The 18,656-nt window shown below is 48.0% G+C and overlaps 1 protein-coding gene across 1 annotated transcript in view; it reads left to right on the forward strand.

Moving 5' to 3' along the window:
• IQCB1 (IQ motif containing B1) overlaps positions 1–18,656 on the forward strand; it is a 786,328-nt gene that overhangs the window by 98,382 nt on the left and 669,290 nt on the right. Inside the window, exons 2-3 of the mRNA XM_069616694.1 lie at positions 11,107–11,226; positions 11,331–11,493. Coding sequence (XP_069472795.1) covers positions 11,118–11,226; positions 11,331–11,493 — 272 coding nt within the window. The 5' untranslated portion in view covers positions 11,107–11,117. The remainder of the gene's footprint in view (positions 1–11,106; positions 11,227–11,330; positions 11,494–18,656) is intronic.

Consider the following 18,656-nt stretch of genomic DNA (forward strand, 5'->3'; position numbering starts at 1 on the left):
CTCAAGGGGGAACCTTTTTGGCAACCATGGCCGGAGATAACGGTGGTGACGGATGCCTCACTCACAGGGTGGGGAGCCCACACCAACGATCTGACAATCAGCAGTCGCTGGTCTCCATCGGAGTCCAAACTACACATCAACATTTTGGAATTGAGAGCAATCAGACTAGCGCTGAAGGCCTTTCTGCCCTCTGTACAGGGAAATAATGTCCTTGTGACGGACAACACAGTGGTCATGTACTACCTCAACAAAAGAGGAGGTGTAGAATCACTCTCACTGTGCAGAGAGGCAATGCAGCTCTGGTTCTGGGCAATGCAAGAAGGAATCTCTCTATCGGCAGTTCACCTAGCCGGAGAGCTGAACACGGCGGCAGACGCTCTGAGCAGGCAGTGCAGTCTCGCACGAATGGGAACTAGCTCAGAAAGTCCTTCAAGAGTTCTGCGCCCTTTGGGGAACCCCTCAAGTGGATCTGTTTGCCACTGGTGCCAACCGGAAGTGCGAACTGTACTGCTCAAGGGAATTTCCCCCAGGAGAAGCTCTAGGGGACGCGTTCGTAGTGGACCAGGTATTTCCACTTCTTTACGCGTTTCCTCCTGTCCCCGACATTCCTCAAGTGATCAGGAGGTGGCGAAAGTTCAGGAAAACCATGATCCTAATTGCCCTGGATTGGGCCAGGAGGACGTGGTACCCAGACCTTCTGGACATGTCCATCTGTCCTCCAATACGTCTTCCACAAAGCGAGGATCTTTTCTCGCAAGAGGAAGGTCGGGATCTCCATCCAGAGGTCAAGACACTCAGCCTTCACGCATGGTTTCTGAGAGGCTGAGATATAAGGATTGGGACCTCCCGGATGACGTATTAGAGATTTTGCTTTCGGCTAGAAGGCCAGCAACAAAATCACTATCGGTGTCATTGGAACAAGTTCAGTAACTGGTGCAGGGATAAGAATGTGGATCTATTCCTTTTGTAATACTCCCAACAGTACTTTGTTTTCTCTTACACTTAGCCACCTTGGCGCTCCAAGTTGGCACTATAAAAGGATATCTGGCAGCGCTATTTATCTTTAAGCGTTCCTCTGAACAGGTGTCCTATTTTAAAATGCCCTTAGTAATTCAATTCTTGAAAGGGCGAACAAATGTATACCCCCCCACCCCCGACACCTTTTCAGGTGCCTATTTGGGATTTGAATTTAGTCTTAAAATTTCTCATGTGTGCCCCTTTCGAACCTTTACATTCTTGCCTATTAAGACTTCACTCTTAAAACAATTCTGTTGGTGGCTATAACATCAGCCTGTAGGGTAAGCGAGTTGCATGCACTGTCTTGTAAGCCTCATCACACCATTTTCCATAGGGACAATGTTATTCTAAAAGCCAAACCATCTTTCTTGCCTAAAATAGTTTCTGATTTTCATCTGTCACAAAAAATGACATTATCTTCTTTTTATCCTCCTCACACTAGTAAGGAAGAGGAAAGGTTGCATAGACTGGACCCAAAAAGGGCTCTCAGTTTCTACATTTCCAGATTGGCAAATCTTCGACAATGTGACCAACTATTTGTTGGGTATACTGGACACAAATTGGGCCTTGGAGTGTCTAAACAAACTCTATCCAGATGGATAATTCAAGCAATCTCTGAATGCTATAAATTGGCTGGAAAAGAGCCCCCAGATGGATTAAGGGCTCATTCAACTAGAGGCATGGCAACTTCCACGGCTCTTCAGAGGGGTGTCCCGGTGCAGGATATTTGTGCTGCGGCCAACTGGTCGTCAGTGCACCCTTTTGTGAAGCATTACTGCTTAGACTCTACTTCATATCAAGGACGACTATTTACAAAAGCTGTCCTTCATTCAGTCCATAATTAAAATTTCTAGTACTCCCACCTCCAAAATTACCACTGCTATGGGAGTCTATCATAAGATGAGGAATATGTGGGAGGTCACAATCCATTCGAAGAACAAGTTACTTACCAACTGTAACGTTCTTTCGATTGGAGGTTCCTCCCACGTATTCCTCATCGACCCTCCCAACCTACCCCTCTGTACAGGTTACACCAGTTGCACTCTAACCTCCTTAAGAGCCCGAGGACTTAAAACCTGATCGGCTGATGCGACCATGAACACCATAAAAATAGAACTGAGGTAACTGGAGCTGCTCGAGCCCTTTATACAGCGGATGACGTTGATGCTCGACTGCGTTCCTCGAGGGACTACGAACACAGCGCCCTCTGGTGTAATCTTTTTCTGAAGCAGCAAAGCTAGGAGATGCATAAAATGAGGAATATGTGGGAGGAACATCCAATCGAAAGAATGTTAAAGTTGGTAAGTAACTTGTTCATTTCACCCTAGGGCCTTCGTTTCCCAATCCCTTAGGACCCTCCACCCAGGTGATCCTCCCTCGCTTGTCCGCCCCCAGGGTTGGGATACAAATGCGATGGCCTGCCCCAGGCTACCTGCATAGAAGATCCCTGGTGAGCAGACGGGGAAAGACTCTTTTAGATTTTTTTCCCAGTTTCCACCACTTGTTGGATCCAGTTCGAATTGTTTACAGAAGTATAGTGAGAAGGATCGGTGAAGGGCCCAATTTGTAACTTAAACCACCCTCCCCCGCCCCATCCCTTGGGACACTTATGAGCTACTCCTCACTGAGCTCTGTTTTATCCCAAAATAATGACCAGAAAACATGATCAGATCCAGTGTGTCATTGGAACATTCTGTGGCTGGTGAGCAAGTATTGAATAAGGAATTGCAGAGATCCCTCCTGTGATGTGGGGACTTTCCAGGCGGAGCGGCTTCCTAAGGAGAAACTGAACCAGCAAGACCTCTTGTCATTGTTTTTTGGCCACTTACCGTGGTGGTGCCGAACCTTGTGGGGGATCCTACTGTTAGCGGCAGTGAGCAGCTGATTGATGATGCTACCTCAAGAAATTGGAAAGACCGCTTTGGTGCCTTGCACATGAATAGTTCTTTGTATTAAATACAACATGTAATCACTCAATAGTCTAAATTGGTGTTCTGCCATATGGTGCTGTTAAGTTTCTTGTTCTATCCAAAATGAACCCTTTTACTTCCGCTCTGCCAAGTACAACGCCAACGTGTTTTGGTAGAATTGTTATTGAGAGGGATATAGATGTTTCTGTCTTCCAATTGTCTTAGGCATTCCTTTTCATAATCCGCACTATTCATTACTACTAGTCTTCCACCTTTGTCAGCTGGTTTAAAGGTTATCGTCACATCTGAAAATAAAGATTGTATGATTTTGAGTTCTTTTCGACTGAACAATAAATCTGAAAAAGCTATTTTTGTCAATTGCTCCATAGATATGCGCACAGAAAAACCGGCAGGTAGAAAACAATATTTTTTTCAAAATTCAGAAAGTATAAGTATAAATATTGAAATTGCTTAAATTGGAACTACATGACAATATGTTGGATCTATTGTATATATCATGATCCCTGAAGATGGTCAAAATGACCGAAATGCATTGGATTGTATTATTTGCCTGTGGCTTTTGATTAAAGAATCTTCTGTATGAAAATGAAAGTTTGGTTTCGATTCAAATTCATCACTTGAACACTGCACTATGATTTTGAAATGTATTTCTAAAAGGATTGAAAGAATATTGACTGACTGCACGTTTTTTTGATAACAAACCTTTCGTGTGCAAGCCACACAAAAGGTCCTTCCAATTTCTTGGGGAAGCACACCCATGAACATTTCGCAAATTGTATTTCTATCCCTCAGTGCAGGATGGATTCTTTGGCAACAGGACTGCATAATAGTCTACACAACATAGGTAAATGATCACCTGGAATTTGGTAAAAAATGGTGGTGCTCGCACTATCGGAGTATTGTATTGCCAGTTAATTGATGATACCATGGGAACCTCTCGCTCTGCGTCTGAATCTTGGGGCCCCATGGCCGGGACTGTGGCCTGCCTCTGTACCAGTGGCACACTAGTTCCAGTGCAGGGACACTGGGGAGCAGCTGCCTGGTTGCAGAGGGGATCTGCACAGTGCGGTGCTTGGGAGGAACTTGGTCAGCGAGTCTGCATTTCAACCATTCTCTGCCTGGCACCATGATATTTGCAGAGGATTGGACTGCTAGCATAGGTGAACAGCTGATCATTGATACTGTGAGAGCTTGTTGCTGTGCAGCCCCTGTGATGGAGGTGTACGCCACTGTGCTGGCTCCAGTGTCCCAAGCACAGCATATTGTCGGGGTACTATCTCTCCCTCTCTCTCCCCCTCTCTCCCCCTCTCTCTCTCCCTCTCCCCCTCTCTCTCGTGCTCTCTCTCTCCCCCTCTCTCTCTCTGCCCCTCTCTCTCCGTCTTCCCCTCTCTCTCTCTCTCTCTCTCTCTCCCTCTCCCCCTCTCTCTCCTCCCCCCCTCTCTCTCTCCCCCCTGACTATGCCTTCTTCCTGCCATGTCCAGGTATTCCTCTCCCTTAATCTGATGTTCTCCTGCTCTCAACTCACCCACGTTTTCTCCTTTCTCCCATGTTGTTCTCCTCTGCCCCTGTGGTAGGATTTTACAACTCCATCCTTCGCACTAATGTGCCTACTATTCCACCCCACCTGCTATTCATTCACCCTCCTTTCATTCCCACAGGCACCTTTAACGCACTCCCTACACTTACTCTAACACTTGGACTCATCTAGCTTGCACACACACCCGTAACACAGTACCACTTGCACTCACCAATCAATACCTCACTTTTTCTCTAAGTCGCCTCCAAACTCCAATCCAACGGCTTTCCCCCTGCTGGTTTCTTGGTCTGCCACATCCTCCTCCAACCTCATCCGAACAAACCACAACTTCCTGTTGCTCCTCTTAGCATTCCTCTCCTTCTCCCCTTGTCATGCACCATAGAACTTGCCCTTTCTGGACTTCCTAGTCCTTATCGCGACAGGGCTTGTATTCCTTGTTACTCCCAACATGGCCGTGCCAAGTGACTTGCCTCGCACCAGCCTTTACGTCGGACACGGCACGTTCTATAAATTGGCCACAACCCCGCGGCCCTGCGCGTCTCAACGCTATCATTAGGTAGTGACTAGACGTGTGTGTGTGCTGTTCGGTGAATCCACTATTCCTAGTTTCCTGGTCCCTTCTTCCTTCCTTCCACCTTTTTCCCTCTAAATCTGCTCCCGGAATCCTCAACCCTAGCGACCGCTACTTTCTTCCTGGACATCCTGGAACTGCGACCTTCCTGGAACTCTGAACGCGCTCTGGAGCCGGACGAGACTCGAGCGAGCCTATACAAGACCCGATCCGTCCACAAGAGGAATCCTCCCACGGAACAGAGCAAGAAGCGATCCCAGGTGAGACGGGGGGAGATTTACGACACCCCTTGGATTACTGACCGTGGCCAATTTGGGTCTGCCTCCCCCTCCCAGAAGGTGTTACAAACAGAAGAAGTTTCAAATAGTGGGTTAAACTCCGGACATTATTTCCATGCAGGATTCCCGTGAGGTAGTGATGGCGGCTCGTGCTACACAGTATCCAAGTTCATGCTGGGTGTGGCTTCCCATGAGGTAATTCTAGTCTTGTCTGATGCTAGCTGCTCCTGGTGATCTTGGGTGACTGCAGTGGCTTCAGTGCTGCGTTGGCCGGCCCTAGTCTGGATATTCTGGCGCTGAACTGTAGATGGCATGGGGCATTGATGAGTTGTGCTCTCGCCATATTTCCTCATCTGACATGTTGTACTACTATCAGGCACACCAAGGCGGGCGTGTGAATTTACTCCTGGTGCCCCAGTACAAACAGTGCCACCCCAAGGCCCCTTCTAAATCCTTCAAGGTCTATGCGTGTGATGTATCAATAGGGGTCCACCCCAATCATCACTGTGCCACTGCTCTACTCAGAGATGCGCCACTTCTGTAAGGAAGGCATGTTATCAACAGTAAGACAAACAAGTGTCCACAGTTCAAGGGTGTTTATTGAACTTCAAGGGTATGATAAACTGTCATGATGCCTACCCCCGGAGCACCAGGCCAGGCCCAGCACCCCCGGGAGCAGGCATCATTCCCCCGGGTAAAAGCCCAGCGGCCCCTTATAGGGGCTCTTTGGACTCTGTCCTGGCGCCTTTGGCGCCAGGCTCATGTTGGACATCAGTCCTAGCGCCATAGGCGCCAGGCTCATAAAGGAAAGTGTTTGGTGCACTTACCTGATGCAGACCATGCTGCATACTCACCTGATGCAGACCATGCTGCATGAAGACCCAAGCCAAATGAGGCTTAGGAGGGACTATTTTACTGAAGGGACTATTTTGTTACTTGGGTGGGGCTGTGGAAGAATACTTACCTAGAACTTCTTCCAAGGCTATTTAAGCCACGCCCGGACAGCCACACGTGCTTCGCGTTGTTCTGCATCCCAGCAGCTGAACGCTCACCGTGTCTGCTCCTGCACCTGGACTCCAGCCACGCCCGCCTCGAACCTGGAACACCTGTAAGGAAAGAAGAGAAGAGAAAGGTGAAAACCAAGAACTTATTCAAACTTCTTACCTGCATCCGGAATCTTCACGCCAGCATTCTTGAAGAAAGACTTCCATTTAAAAGCATTGCGTTGCTTGCTGCAGCGCCGCGCTTCACTCACCTGTCCTCGAGACATCTCCAGGCTCCATCGTGGCTGTCAGCACCGGTCACCACATCTCTGCACCTAGGGGAGAGAAGAGGAGACAAAAGGTGAGCAGAGGGAACACAGGAGGAAAGCCGAATTTTCAGCCATAATACTTACCGGCTTTTCTTGGTGAACCATTCCACATTTCGGGTCGACGCCGCTTCGTTGGCAGGTACCGCACCCCGGCCCCTATGGGGAAAGGATAAAAGACATTACTAGGGAATTATAAAGACATTTAGAGGGGTTGCCCTCATCACTAACTCACCTGATTTTACCATCGGCAATTTAACCCCTCAACGCATCGCCTTCGTTCTGCACCTGAAATAAAGGACCGATCACAGGTTAGGAAGACAACATAAAAAGAGGCTCACACTTGAACTTTTGAATCTTCATACTTACGGCATATCGCTCAGAAAAGTCAAGTGGATTTTGCCAGCGCCATTCTGAAAACCAGTAAAGTAACTGGACGAACGCGCGCCCCTGCACCAGAAGCAGGATGGAGAGTTCATCCTTCCAAACCATAAGGTGAGCTTAAACCGGGGGTTTTGGAGGAAGTCGGAGAAGAACGAAGGGGGAAAGGGGGGAGCAAGCACACTATTCTGCAGACAGTTAATCCCCTTTCTCATCTGCAGAAGGATATTCCTACGGGCCAGACAAGCAAGATTTTGGGGTCCTGTTTAATCGGTGGTCCGAGTTCTGCGCATCACGCTTGAAGAGACCACAGCAACCCAGACTAGACCAGCGCCTCCGTGGGAGCCAGGTGAGCGTTACATAAACGCCTATCTAATCCTAAATATACAGATGGGAGCAAGCTACGACCATCAAATAATAACGCAGTCCTAGTAGTGTCTTGTGAAAATAAAATAAAAGGGCCTATACTAAAAAAAACGATTGCCAATCCTTGCCTCTAAATACAAATAGTGTAGGGTAGTGATTATGAAAAAGAAAGAAGTGTTCACAAAAATTATATGTCGGGATGTTCAGGCCGTTGACCTCCCTTCCCCATGTTTTCAGCATGGGAAAAGGCGGTGCACTCGAGCGTAGCACAATATCTGGCTTCTTTAGCACAAGAATGTAGTCATTCACATCGGGGCCTTCTGTGCCCAAGTATCTTTGCCTATCAAAATCTCTTCGTGCAGAGGGCCTGATACGACAAAACAAAGTTATTTTTCTCTTACAAGTACTCAATTCAGGTGATTCACTATAAACCCCGGATTCCCCACAGCTGGGCACAGATCCCTGTAATACAACCATTGTGATGGGGGGTGCTGTTGCGCAGACTGCAGAATGGCCGCAGCTTGAGAAGCTCTGGCGGCGACAAATTAATCCTGTCACATATCCTCCTTTCTGGGACGTGCTTTGGGCCCCCAATGCTAGAACGGGGTCTGTGAAGGTGGCGGATGCTGTGGTGTGTCTTCTCTGACAGCCCAAACGTCTGGTGTGAGGGGGGCAGTGAGGAGATGCTGCCTTTGTTGAAGTGTGGCAGCCGAGGAGGGGGAGCTGCGCCTGGTCCGGGTGTCAGATGGCAGTCCCTGGTGTGGGGGTCCCAGACCTGGAAGTGCGGCAAGAGGAGGAGCGGTGTGCTGCCTGAAGACTCGCTGTGCGAGCTGCAGTCCTCCTGGGTCCCCTTAGCCTCTGGAGGCACTCAATTTTGGGCTGGACGGCTCTGGCCCCCCGCGTGGCGGCAGGGGTTATCGCTGCTCCGGTGGCTGGGAGACTCTGGCGCTGTCTGTGACTGGGCGGCCCCAGCCGGCAGCTGGGTTGTGCCGCGGGGGTCTGGCGAGGGCGGCGGTCTCTCCTGGCTGGTGTGCTGCGCCTGGGGGCCGATATGATCCGGTGCCATTATCAAGCACCGGCTACATGGTGAGTGATGCGAGCTGCGCACAGATGAGGAGGGGGACATGATGGTGGATTGAAGGCGTTCCTCCTCCTCTGCGAGGACTCCTGTGAGGCTCTTTCACCCTGCATGCTCCTCAGTGAGGCGCATCTCAGTATTGGAGGCCCTGAGGTGCTGAGTGTCCGGGCATTGCTGTCATGATGCCTACCCCCGGGGACCCAGACCAAGTCCAGCAGCTCCGGAAGCGGGCATAAAGTTATCCCAAGCAAGCCCAACAACCCCTGCTAGGGGCTATTTGGGTGCAGTCCTGGCGTCTATGGCGTCAGGCTCATATGGAGAGTCAGTCCTGGCGCCATATGCGCCAGGCTCCTAGATTAAAACTTACCTGATGCAAACCATGCTGCAAGAGCTCCAAGCCAAAAGATACTAGGGACTATTATTTACTTGGGTGGGGCTGGGGAGGAATACTCACCTGGGACTACTTTGGAGGCTATTTAAACCACGCCCGAAGAGCAGCACACGCTTCACGTTATTCTGCAGAAAAATCAAGAATACAGATTAGGGTAGAAGGAACACATTACAGGGAGCGTTAATAGCAGAATGGAGGCCAGTGAGCAAGTTTGATAAAAGGAAGTCAATAGGATGTAACCGGCCAGTAAGCAGGAGCGAGGATGGGCAACCAAAATGCCAAGAAGGTGTAGATTCAGGTAGGCACAAAAGCAACACAGTAGCAAGGGTCAGGAAGTTGAATGCTGCGTGAGACAGCAAGGAACAAGTTGCGTTTGCGGCTGTGACCCGGACACAACTGTAGCAAGATGGGAATGTGGGGCCGGATAGTGGGCGGGAGAGCACTATGCAAGGGAGACCGGCAGCAACCCAGGGGACCTGTGCAACCCTCACATGAGAAGTATGGAGTGGGAGGAGGCACTTACCAGGCTTATGCTACATCCAGAGAATAGGGGAAACTGCAGAAAAACAGGCCGGCTACGAAAGGAGGGGGCCCTCCAGAGCCCAGACTGGGTCACTCCAAGGCCCTTGTAGCTGGCCCTTGTAGGGGGCCGGTGTAGCCTGCTGGCTCCCAGGCCTCAATGGTAATTCACGAGGTGTTAGCCAATCATGCTGAATTCAGGATCACCAAGACAATGCACAGCAAGCAAGTGATACTTGGTGGCCATGTTGGAAAGGCTGCACCGAGAATAAAGTCAGGGCAGCTACATGCAGCAAGGCTTCACTGGGCCGGATGTTATTAGCCAAGGAGCAGGTCGAATATGGGAAAAGGTGCTAATGGGTAGTGGGGCCAGCACCAAAACCCACAGCGTCTTTTCCCGTCTTCAAAATAAACCAATAAGATGGCAGGGGCAAGGAGCCACACACCTAGGTGTGAATTGGCTGTCGGCTTCGGCCTCCCAGTTGGTGCTGTAAGGAAGGGATGGTATCAACAGTAAGACAGACACAAGTGACCACAGTTCAAGGGTGTTTATTGAACTTCAAAAAAGGGTTGGAAAAATGCTAATCCTGAATCTATAGATGGGACCATCAAATAATAACGCAGTCCTAGTGGTGTCTTTTCAAAATAAAAGGCCCTATAATAATAAACCTATTGCCAATGCTTACCTCTAAATACAAATGGTGTAGGAAACATAGTTACGAAAAAGAAAAGTGTTCATAAAATAATATGTCCGGATGTTCAGGCCGTTAGCCTCCCTTCCCCATGTTTTCAGCACAGGGCGTGCACTCGAGCTTAGCACAGTCTCTGGATTCTCTGGCACGAGGTTACAGTTCAGTCATTAACATCAGGGCCTTCCATGCCCGAGTCTCTTTGCCTTTCAAAGTCTCTTCATTCAGAGGGCCTGATGTGACAAACAAACGATAAGTTCTTTTTCCTCTTTCAGATTTTCACAACTACTCACCCAGGTGATCCCCCTGCACTGGTCCACCCCCAGGAATGGGATCCAAAAGCGATGGCTGTGTCCTGGCCACCTGGATGACAGATTGCAGGGGACTAGTGGGTGAGACACCTTCAGGGTTCTCACAGTGGCTGGAGTCTCAATGTACTCGGATACTCAATATATCCGGGAAGATATAGCTAATTTTGCAAAGGGGGCACCCCCTTCTCTTTCAAATAATTTAAAAAGTACTGGACGGAATAACCCTGAACAACAAAAGGTTTGTGCACAAGTAGCTTCAGACTTGTTCCAAATCTGTCCAGTGGTTTTGGCTGTGTGGTCAAGCAAATTGTCTTTTTTTTGTCTGTAGGAAAATGAATGGAAACTAGGCCGAAAGTGCCTTTTCTTTTTTTTGTGTTTTTCTGAATAACTTTTTTATTTTTTAAAAAATCTTTCCCAGACTTTCGAGTCTGCGGCAGGGGCCCAAACATGCACCATTTCAGCCAAATCCATCACACAAGTCAAAAGTTATAAGCGATAAATATTTTCGATTTCCTATGCAACTCCGACTCAACTTAACTATACGACGGCCAGCGCCCTATAATTCTGTGTTAAGCTGCTTCACATCTAACCTTTATAACATTGTTTTGCTGTATAATCTTTGCATTGAGGACCCAACAAGCAATTCCCAATACTGAAACAGCACATGTAAATTATTTAGTTTGCAATGAGAATAGTACAATTAAATAAACCTGCTTGCTTGTCCTTAGCTTAGTACACCATGGAACCCACGGAGACCAAGAACGTGGATGGGAGAATATTGTCTCTGGCAGCTGAAATTACAGAAGGCGCAAACCATAATATCCCTATTCTGCTCTTGAAGATTAAAGGTAATTTCAGTCTAGCACACCTTTCCAGCTCATGTGTTTTCTTGGTTTGTACATGCATATATTTTCAAGATGTTATTGTCACCATTTGCTTCTGACTTTCCTAGAAATATTAAAAAGCACATCATTGGTGAGCAACGAATCAAAGAAACTTAAAGAGGACTTGTACCATTATAATCTCATTCAATACTGCAGCATGGTTCTGAAGCAAGACTATTCCCGCATTTCTGGTGGCTGGTCTACTGCTGCAAATCTAGCAGACCTGTTGAGGTACTATGAACCCTTATGTTTTTGTTGTTGTTTCTTCAGTGGCTTTGCCAAAGTTTTCCTGTATTTCTAAGGTCTTAAAGCATTTGAGTTCTGTGTCAAGAGACAGTGCCTATTGGTGTACGTTTTTCTAAGAAATTAAAAAGAATGTTGCCAAGTATGTGCTTTTTTTGTGCATAATGTCTTTGGATCCAGAGCATGCTCGTGTTGTTAAGCAGCAGCTTCTTCAGCTTGGAAGTGTGATGGTGCAATTCAGAGTAGCAGTAAAGCTAGAAAATAGTTTAGTATTGAGATTAAGAGGCAGTTTCAACCAATTGTTTAGCTGTGAAATCATTATTAGTGAGTTTAAGGGTGCAGAAGTAAGGCCCGGACACAACAGTGGCATGTTTTGGATTATAAACTTTTATTAATGAAAAAAGGGTTGGTAAAAAACCTATGTCCCTAAAGCTAACAGGGGGTTCTCTGCATAAAAAGAAAGTAGTGAAATTGTCAGTAATTCCAAAACTAAAGTCTGCCACTTTTGTGTCCCAAAACCTATTTCTATCCCTAATACTAATAATCTAAAGCAACTGTGCAAGGATTATCTCTTCTCGAAGTAAAAGGTGTTCTTTGAGTTTCCAACCAACAGAAAAGTTCCCAGCCTCTCTGGTAAGGAGCAAAATAATGTTACAAAATGCAAAGTTAAAATGCTCGGATTGTGCTCCTTTCCCCTAGATTTCTCTGTATCTTATGCCGATTCATTGAGGGCTTCTGAGCCTCTTTTTTATCCCTTTCCAGTAAAGTGTCACTTGGCAATTCACAAGGGATTTCGTCTTGTCTTCACGCTTCGTTATCCTACCAACTTGGCACAGCTTGCTATCAAGTGTAGGATTCTGTGATTCAAGATGGCCGCTCGTAGTGGGTAGACGTGCCCACGGAGCTCCCGAGCCCTGATGTTGGAGAAGGCCCACCATCCAGCATTTGCGGCGACCTGAGGCTCATTTAGCGGCATCAGAGAACCCCCAAGGTGTCGGAGCAGTGACGGGGGTTGGACCCTGTGGGGGTCGCGGCTCTTTGGCTACGAGCGGAGTTCCTGCCGCGAGTTGATGCTGCAGTTGGAGGCGGTGTGGGAAGAGCTGCGCCGGACCCGGGACAGGAACTCCGAGGGGCTGATAGGGGAGTGGAAGTCGGGGCCGTGCCGAGAGCCTGACCGGAGTGGACTATTCCTCGCCCCGGAGCAGGGGGGGTGCGGCGGGCAAACAATCCTTGGGGCCTGGTGAAAGGAGAGAGCCCCGGCCTGGAGCCCTGTTGGAGGGAGGAGCCCTGCGGACCGACGATGAGAGCCCGGGGGGTGCTCTGGCACCTCAGAACCTTTGGTGGCGGAGGGGGCAGGGAGTCCCTGCCGGCACAGGGAGAGCCGGGAAGTGCAGCGGCAGGACGAGGTGCGCATCTCCCACCCGGAGGAGTGGGGACGGATCCCGTCGGCTCTGCAGAGTGGGAGCACAATGGTTGGACTGGCCCGGCCCGCTCTGGGGGCCTGGAAGACGGAGCTTATAATTAGAGCGAGGAACTTTGCCGCCCAGGGGGGTGGCCCTGAGGAGTCCTCCGGTACCCCGGGATCCTTGAGGGAGTAGAGTTGGCAGGCTCCCCGCCGGCACTGAGGGAGGCGGGGAGTGCAGCGGGGAACCCGTGGAGCGCGGCTGCAGCCCGGAGGAGCGGGGCAGGGGCTTGGCGCAGCAGGAGGTGCGAAGCACGGCGCCGGAGAGGAACGCTGGTCCGGGCGAGACCCGACCCTGGGCTGGGACGGCTTTTCCATCTGAAGGCAGCTCTCCAAGAGGCTGTGGGTGGACGCCATAAACAGAGGAGCCCCGGGGAAGGTGCTCCGGCCCCAGATCCCGGTGGCCTTGCCAACACTGGAAAACTGTCGGCTGAGGGAGTGTGGCACTTCAGCCGTATTGAGGTGGACTTGTGCAATTTACCACCAGGAGGAGGCAGAGCAGGGTGGCAAGTTGGTGGATTGGAGGGACTGGAGAGAGAAGGGAGCCATGGAAAGGACTGGGGCCGACGACTGGTGGAGGAGCGCGTGGAGTGGCCCGGCACAGGCGAGGTAGGAGTAGACGGGCTTCCACCCGGAGATGGCCACAAAGCCCAAGGCGAAAAGTGGAAAGGGCCAAGCGACCCAGGGGGACGCCTCGGGTACTCTTCCCTCCCTATGGCCGGGACAAGATACGAGAGAGCTGGCCAAGTCGGCAGGGGCAAGTGAGACAAGGGGTCTATCATCGCCGGGGGAGGTGGGCACGACTGTGATGTCGCAATGTGGAATCAGAAAATACAATATTAAGGCTTTTACACCATGCAAAGAGAAATACACCGACACGGGCTTGTAAAGATTCCCAGAATCTTTATTGCAATTCTGTACAGTTTACAAAACAAAGTACACAAATAGCTATTTGGCCGTCAGTACATCAGAGACCACCAGCAGGGTTCAATGTGAGCAGTGAACAGGATTTGCTAGCTGGACATCAGCTTATTTATACCGTTTCGTTATAACGATGTCCAGCCTCTTTCAAGTTAATCATGTACTTGGCTAGGGTCGCGCCAGGTTCATTCCTAATTTACATATCTCGTGCATGCGGTTTACTCTTTTAATACATTTGCTAACAAACACTATTATTCTCTAGGTTTAACTTTACACTCTTTACACATTGCTTTAATACAGATCATACAGATGTTTCACATATCATGTTTAGATAGCGTTATTGTTCTTGTATACTTGTAGGTAAACCTCGCCGAATCAAGTAATCCCCTGATCCCGAGGTCAACAAAGGACAAGGTCTACATGACCCTAACATGTAGCCTGAAGGCAGGTTGGACATTAACTCTCCTACAGAGGTTGAAGAGGTTAAAGCAAGAACAAGAGAACACAAGACGGCCATTTTAGGCCACAGGGTGACTTTGTACGATAAACTAAAATGGCGACTTTAACCTAAAATGGAGGCTTGATTCACTTAAGGTCACGACCTTGTAATACAGATTTCCTCGCAAAGCGACTGGGCATAGGCCAACATATACAATGAGGACGAAACAATATAATATCAGTTCTAACAAACCCTCCTTTTGGCCTATGCCAAGCGCTAAACTACCTTCAATCACTTTGCGACTTACTCCACATTTCAACGTCTATACACCCCGAATCATTTTCAGACATATCTATTGCCATTAGATCAGACACTAGAGTTTCTTTCAACACATACTCCTTGGAAACCTTATCTGGGGTGTATATTTTATGCCCTAATACACTTGTTGCTTGCGCGCAACACCCCCCTAATGCTGAACATATACCAGGGAGACACTGTATACAACAACAAAGGATCAGAAAACTTCCCAAGATAATCAGCAGGGCCGAAAACAACTTCCATCCCCACGACCGTAGGAGGTCCCAAAACCATGCACTAAGTTCCCAGTTTCCCCCAGGAACATGCACTTCTGAACTAAGAACATGTAGATTTTGGGTAGCCCTAAAGATCGTTGGAGAGGAGTCTGGTACGTAAACGCAGCAAGCGGACCCCACTAATTTACATACTCCTCCACGCTCAGCCAGAATGACATCTAATGCCACCCGGTTCTGAAGAGCCACTAATCTTCTCGCTTTCTGTTCTAACGCCATATTATAGAGTATGTCAGTGGTCTGGTTGATGGTTCTCTCCAATACTCTCGCTAGTCCCCTGATATCTTCTGAATTCGTAATTTGCCCAAAAAATGGCACAAAGGATTTCATGATGTCTCCTAGAGTTTGCGCGGGCGTTTCCCCTTTCTCGCCTCGTCGTGGACGAGTCTTCGAAATTTCTGCAGTACTGGCAATAAATACCCCAGGTAATAGAATCCCTAAATAACCGGTTCCTTGCCAATCCCTGGGCAACCATGGAAATGCCACATTACCGCAAACAAAATAGACAGGTTCACCTACGTACAGAGGTCTGTTCTCACTAGTCAAATTCGCAACGTTGGCGCATTTCCTAAAATTACCCATTGACCGTGTTCCATTCCTCTGTATGCAGAAGGATACTGAATCGGGGCTATGGTTAACAGAATAAGATGGAGGCGTGGCATCCTTATTGCCTATAGGAGCCATTTTGAAAGAGATCAAAGACTGAAAAGGACGAGACAATATATCAGAGGGCCTAACAGAAGCAACGTTTGGCTTACTCCTATTTGCAAAAAGCGAGCATCCGAGGGGCATCAAAACATGTTTTTCAAAACTATTCAAATTTGTACCATCAAAGTTCCCTGAGATGCTGTCATTCCATCGGCCAAAGAATAGTGCTCTAAGAGAAGCATAACAAGCAGTTGTCAAAGGTAAAGGATGAATATACCAACCTAGCCCCTTATCCCCATGTTGCGGTAGATGTGAGCAGATCCAGCAATTGGTCCTATTTAAAATTGCATGAGTGGCATTCATTATTAACAAAAGGGTATTATTCTGATAGTTCCGTCTATGCGAAGGATCTCTAGGCGATAAGGTATGCAATTGCACGGAAGGAGTGGAAAACAGATACATTTTCGATAGGTAAAATGTCCTCTAGCGGATATGCTTCCTCCAGATACCATAACCCTAAACCAATAGTTATAAAAACCCAGTTATTACAAAAAGGCAACAATACACTTTGGGAGTCCCTTTACATGCTTGATCATTGTCTCTGCTAGTCACATATTTATCTAAAAATTCAGTACGAGCGGTAGCGGGTGCAAGCATCGTAGTCTTCAATCGAAAAAACACCAATTGTTCGTTTGCTGGCGACTCCAGTTGCGCGTCTTCTTAATGTCTTTCCCACAACCCTTAGCCAACAGAATCCTTTCGTACAGTCGGGCCAAAAGACAAGCCCTCAAATGATTTCAACAGTCAACCCGTGCTGTACGTCTATTTCCTTGGACGTAAATTATATTTCACTATTTCTGGTGCCGAAGGATCGGGTAACAAAATGTCATCACTTCCCACTGGAGGTGGCGAGTGAACGGAAATGGGATCAGAAAATGATTGATCCGGAAGTACCACTGTTGGAGAGTGCGGAGACAAGATGGCCATTTTGTCTGGCCTTGCGAACTCTGGAACGATCTCCGATACTCTTGTGTTGGTTGTTGCTGTTTCGGGCACGTTGGTTACAGCAGTGGAAAGGGATTCTGTGTCTTCTGTATCGTATGGCACGGGCTGCGGGATTCGTTTGGTGTGCGTTGCGTGGATCCAGTTCTTACGACCCGCTACCCGCACAGCAGTCTGGGTGACTAGCAGGACCTGGTAGGGACCCCTCCACCGAGGTGCAAGGCAAGACGACCTCTCAAACTTTGGTGAGGATCCAGTCCCCCGGTCGTAGACTGTGACCAGGACCCTCGTAACGTACAGGTAATGCCTCTCACACCTGGTGATAATTTGAAAACAGATTTTTAGTCAACTCGTTACAGTAATCTGAAAGAAGCACATTCTCTATATCCCGCAACGAGTTACTTTTTGGCATACCCCAACTATTAGCAGGCCTCCCCATCACCACCTCAAAGGGAGAGAGCCCAGTCTTAGTTTGAGGGGTTGTTCTCATTGACAGCAACACGATCGTTAAGGGGCCCGGCCATTTTAACTTGGTGCCAGCACACGTTTTAGCGAGTTTGTTCTTTATAATGCCGTTATGCCTTTCCACTAATCCGGCACTTTGGGCATGTCTGGCCGAATGGAACCGTTTATCAATCTGTAATCCTTTGCATATTTGTAGGATTACAGCAGCGATAAAGTGTGGCCCATTATCCGACCAGATGATTCTCGGCAGCCCGAACCTAGGAAAAAACTATTTCAAGAGAGTTTTTGCTGTGGTTATGGCCGTTGAATCTCTAACAGGGAAGGCCTCAACCCACTTACTAAAGTCACAAATGACAACTAACACATATTTAAGATTGTTGCAACGTTCCATTTCAATAAAATCAAAGTGAATAACCTCAAACGGAACAGAAGGTGGAGCGAAACTTCCTCTAGGAGTCGAGGTACCTTTTCCTACATTGTGGTGCAAGCAGACCATGCACCCTTGGACAAAGCGCTCCGCAATTTTGAAAATCTTATCATTGGCCGATACACTGTGTAGCATTTTAGTCAATTTACGCGTGCAGACATGCGTCAGACCATGAGCCATAATAACCATCATTGTAATGTAGGCGTCGGGGAGTAACCCTTTTCCTTCAACATTGTCCACCCAACACCCATCATCATCATCCAATCTTCCTGCACCCTCAAACCATTTGTTGGTTTCCTCTATAGTAGCATCTGCTTGAATGTCTTTTACAGAATCGATACTTTCACCAAAGGTGCAAATATTTACAGTTTCTTTTACAGCATACATTTCTGAACTAAAATCAGTGGCAGTTTGTTTGGCTATCTGATCAGCGAAAGCATTCCCTTTTCCTATATCATCTGTAACCGTTTGATGTGCTGCACATTTTATAATAGGTAACTGAACAGGGAGTGCGAGTGCTGAAAGTAATCGCACTATTAAAGTGCCATGCTGGATTTTCGTGCCATGTGAGGTCAAGAAACCTCGTTCTTTCCAAAGTCTACCGAAGTTGTGAACCACCCCAAAGGCATACTGACTGTCGGTATATATATTTACTGTAAGCCCTTCAGAAATTTCACAAGCTCGAGTTAACGCTATAATTTCTGCAGCCTGCGCGGAATTATGCATAATTCTTTTGGTTTCCACAATCGTGCTTAATTTAGTGACGGCATAAGCAGCCATGGATGTACCATTCGGAAGTTTAAAACAAGAGCCATCACAAAATGGGTCTTTTAGTCTCTTGTTCTGTCGCATAAAGGCAATCGTGTGACGTTTGGTCACCATCAACAGTATCTTGCGGGACAGGTAAAAGTTCAGCCGGATTTAATACACACCTCTGAATTTGAATGTGGGGTACAAACAAGATCAATTCATATCCTGTCAATCGTGCGGACGTGAGGTGTTGCGTTTGAGTTCTATCCAATAAAATATCTACAGAGTGAGGTACCATTAGGTACCATTAGGGTTAACGCATGACCCAGGACCATTCCCTCACTCTGTTTTACAGACGCAGCAGCAGCAGCAACAGCTCTCAAACATCTCGGCAAAGCACATGCAACAGGATCAAGGGCGGATGAGAAATAGCCGCACGGCCTATTC

The sequence above is a fragment of the Ambystoma mexicanum genome, chromosome 9 (genome assembly GCF_040938575.1).
Source record: "Ambystoma mexicanum isolate Mex_15411 chromosome 9, UKY_AmexF1_1, whole genome shotgun sequence".
In the NCBI taxonomy this organism is placed as follows: domain Eukaryota; kingdom Metazoa; phylum Chordata; class Amphibia; order Caudata; family Ambystomatidae; genus Ambystoma; species Ambystoma mexicanum.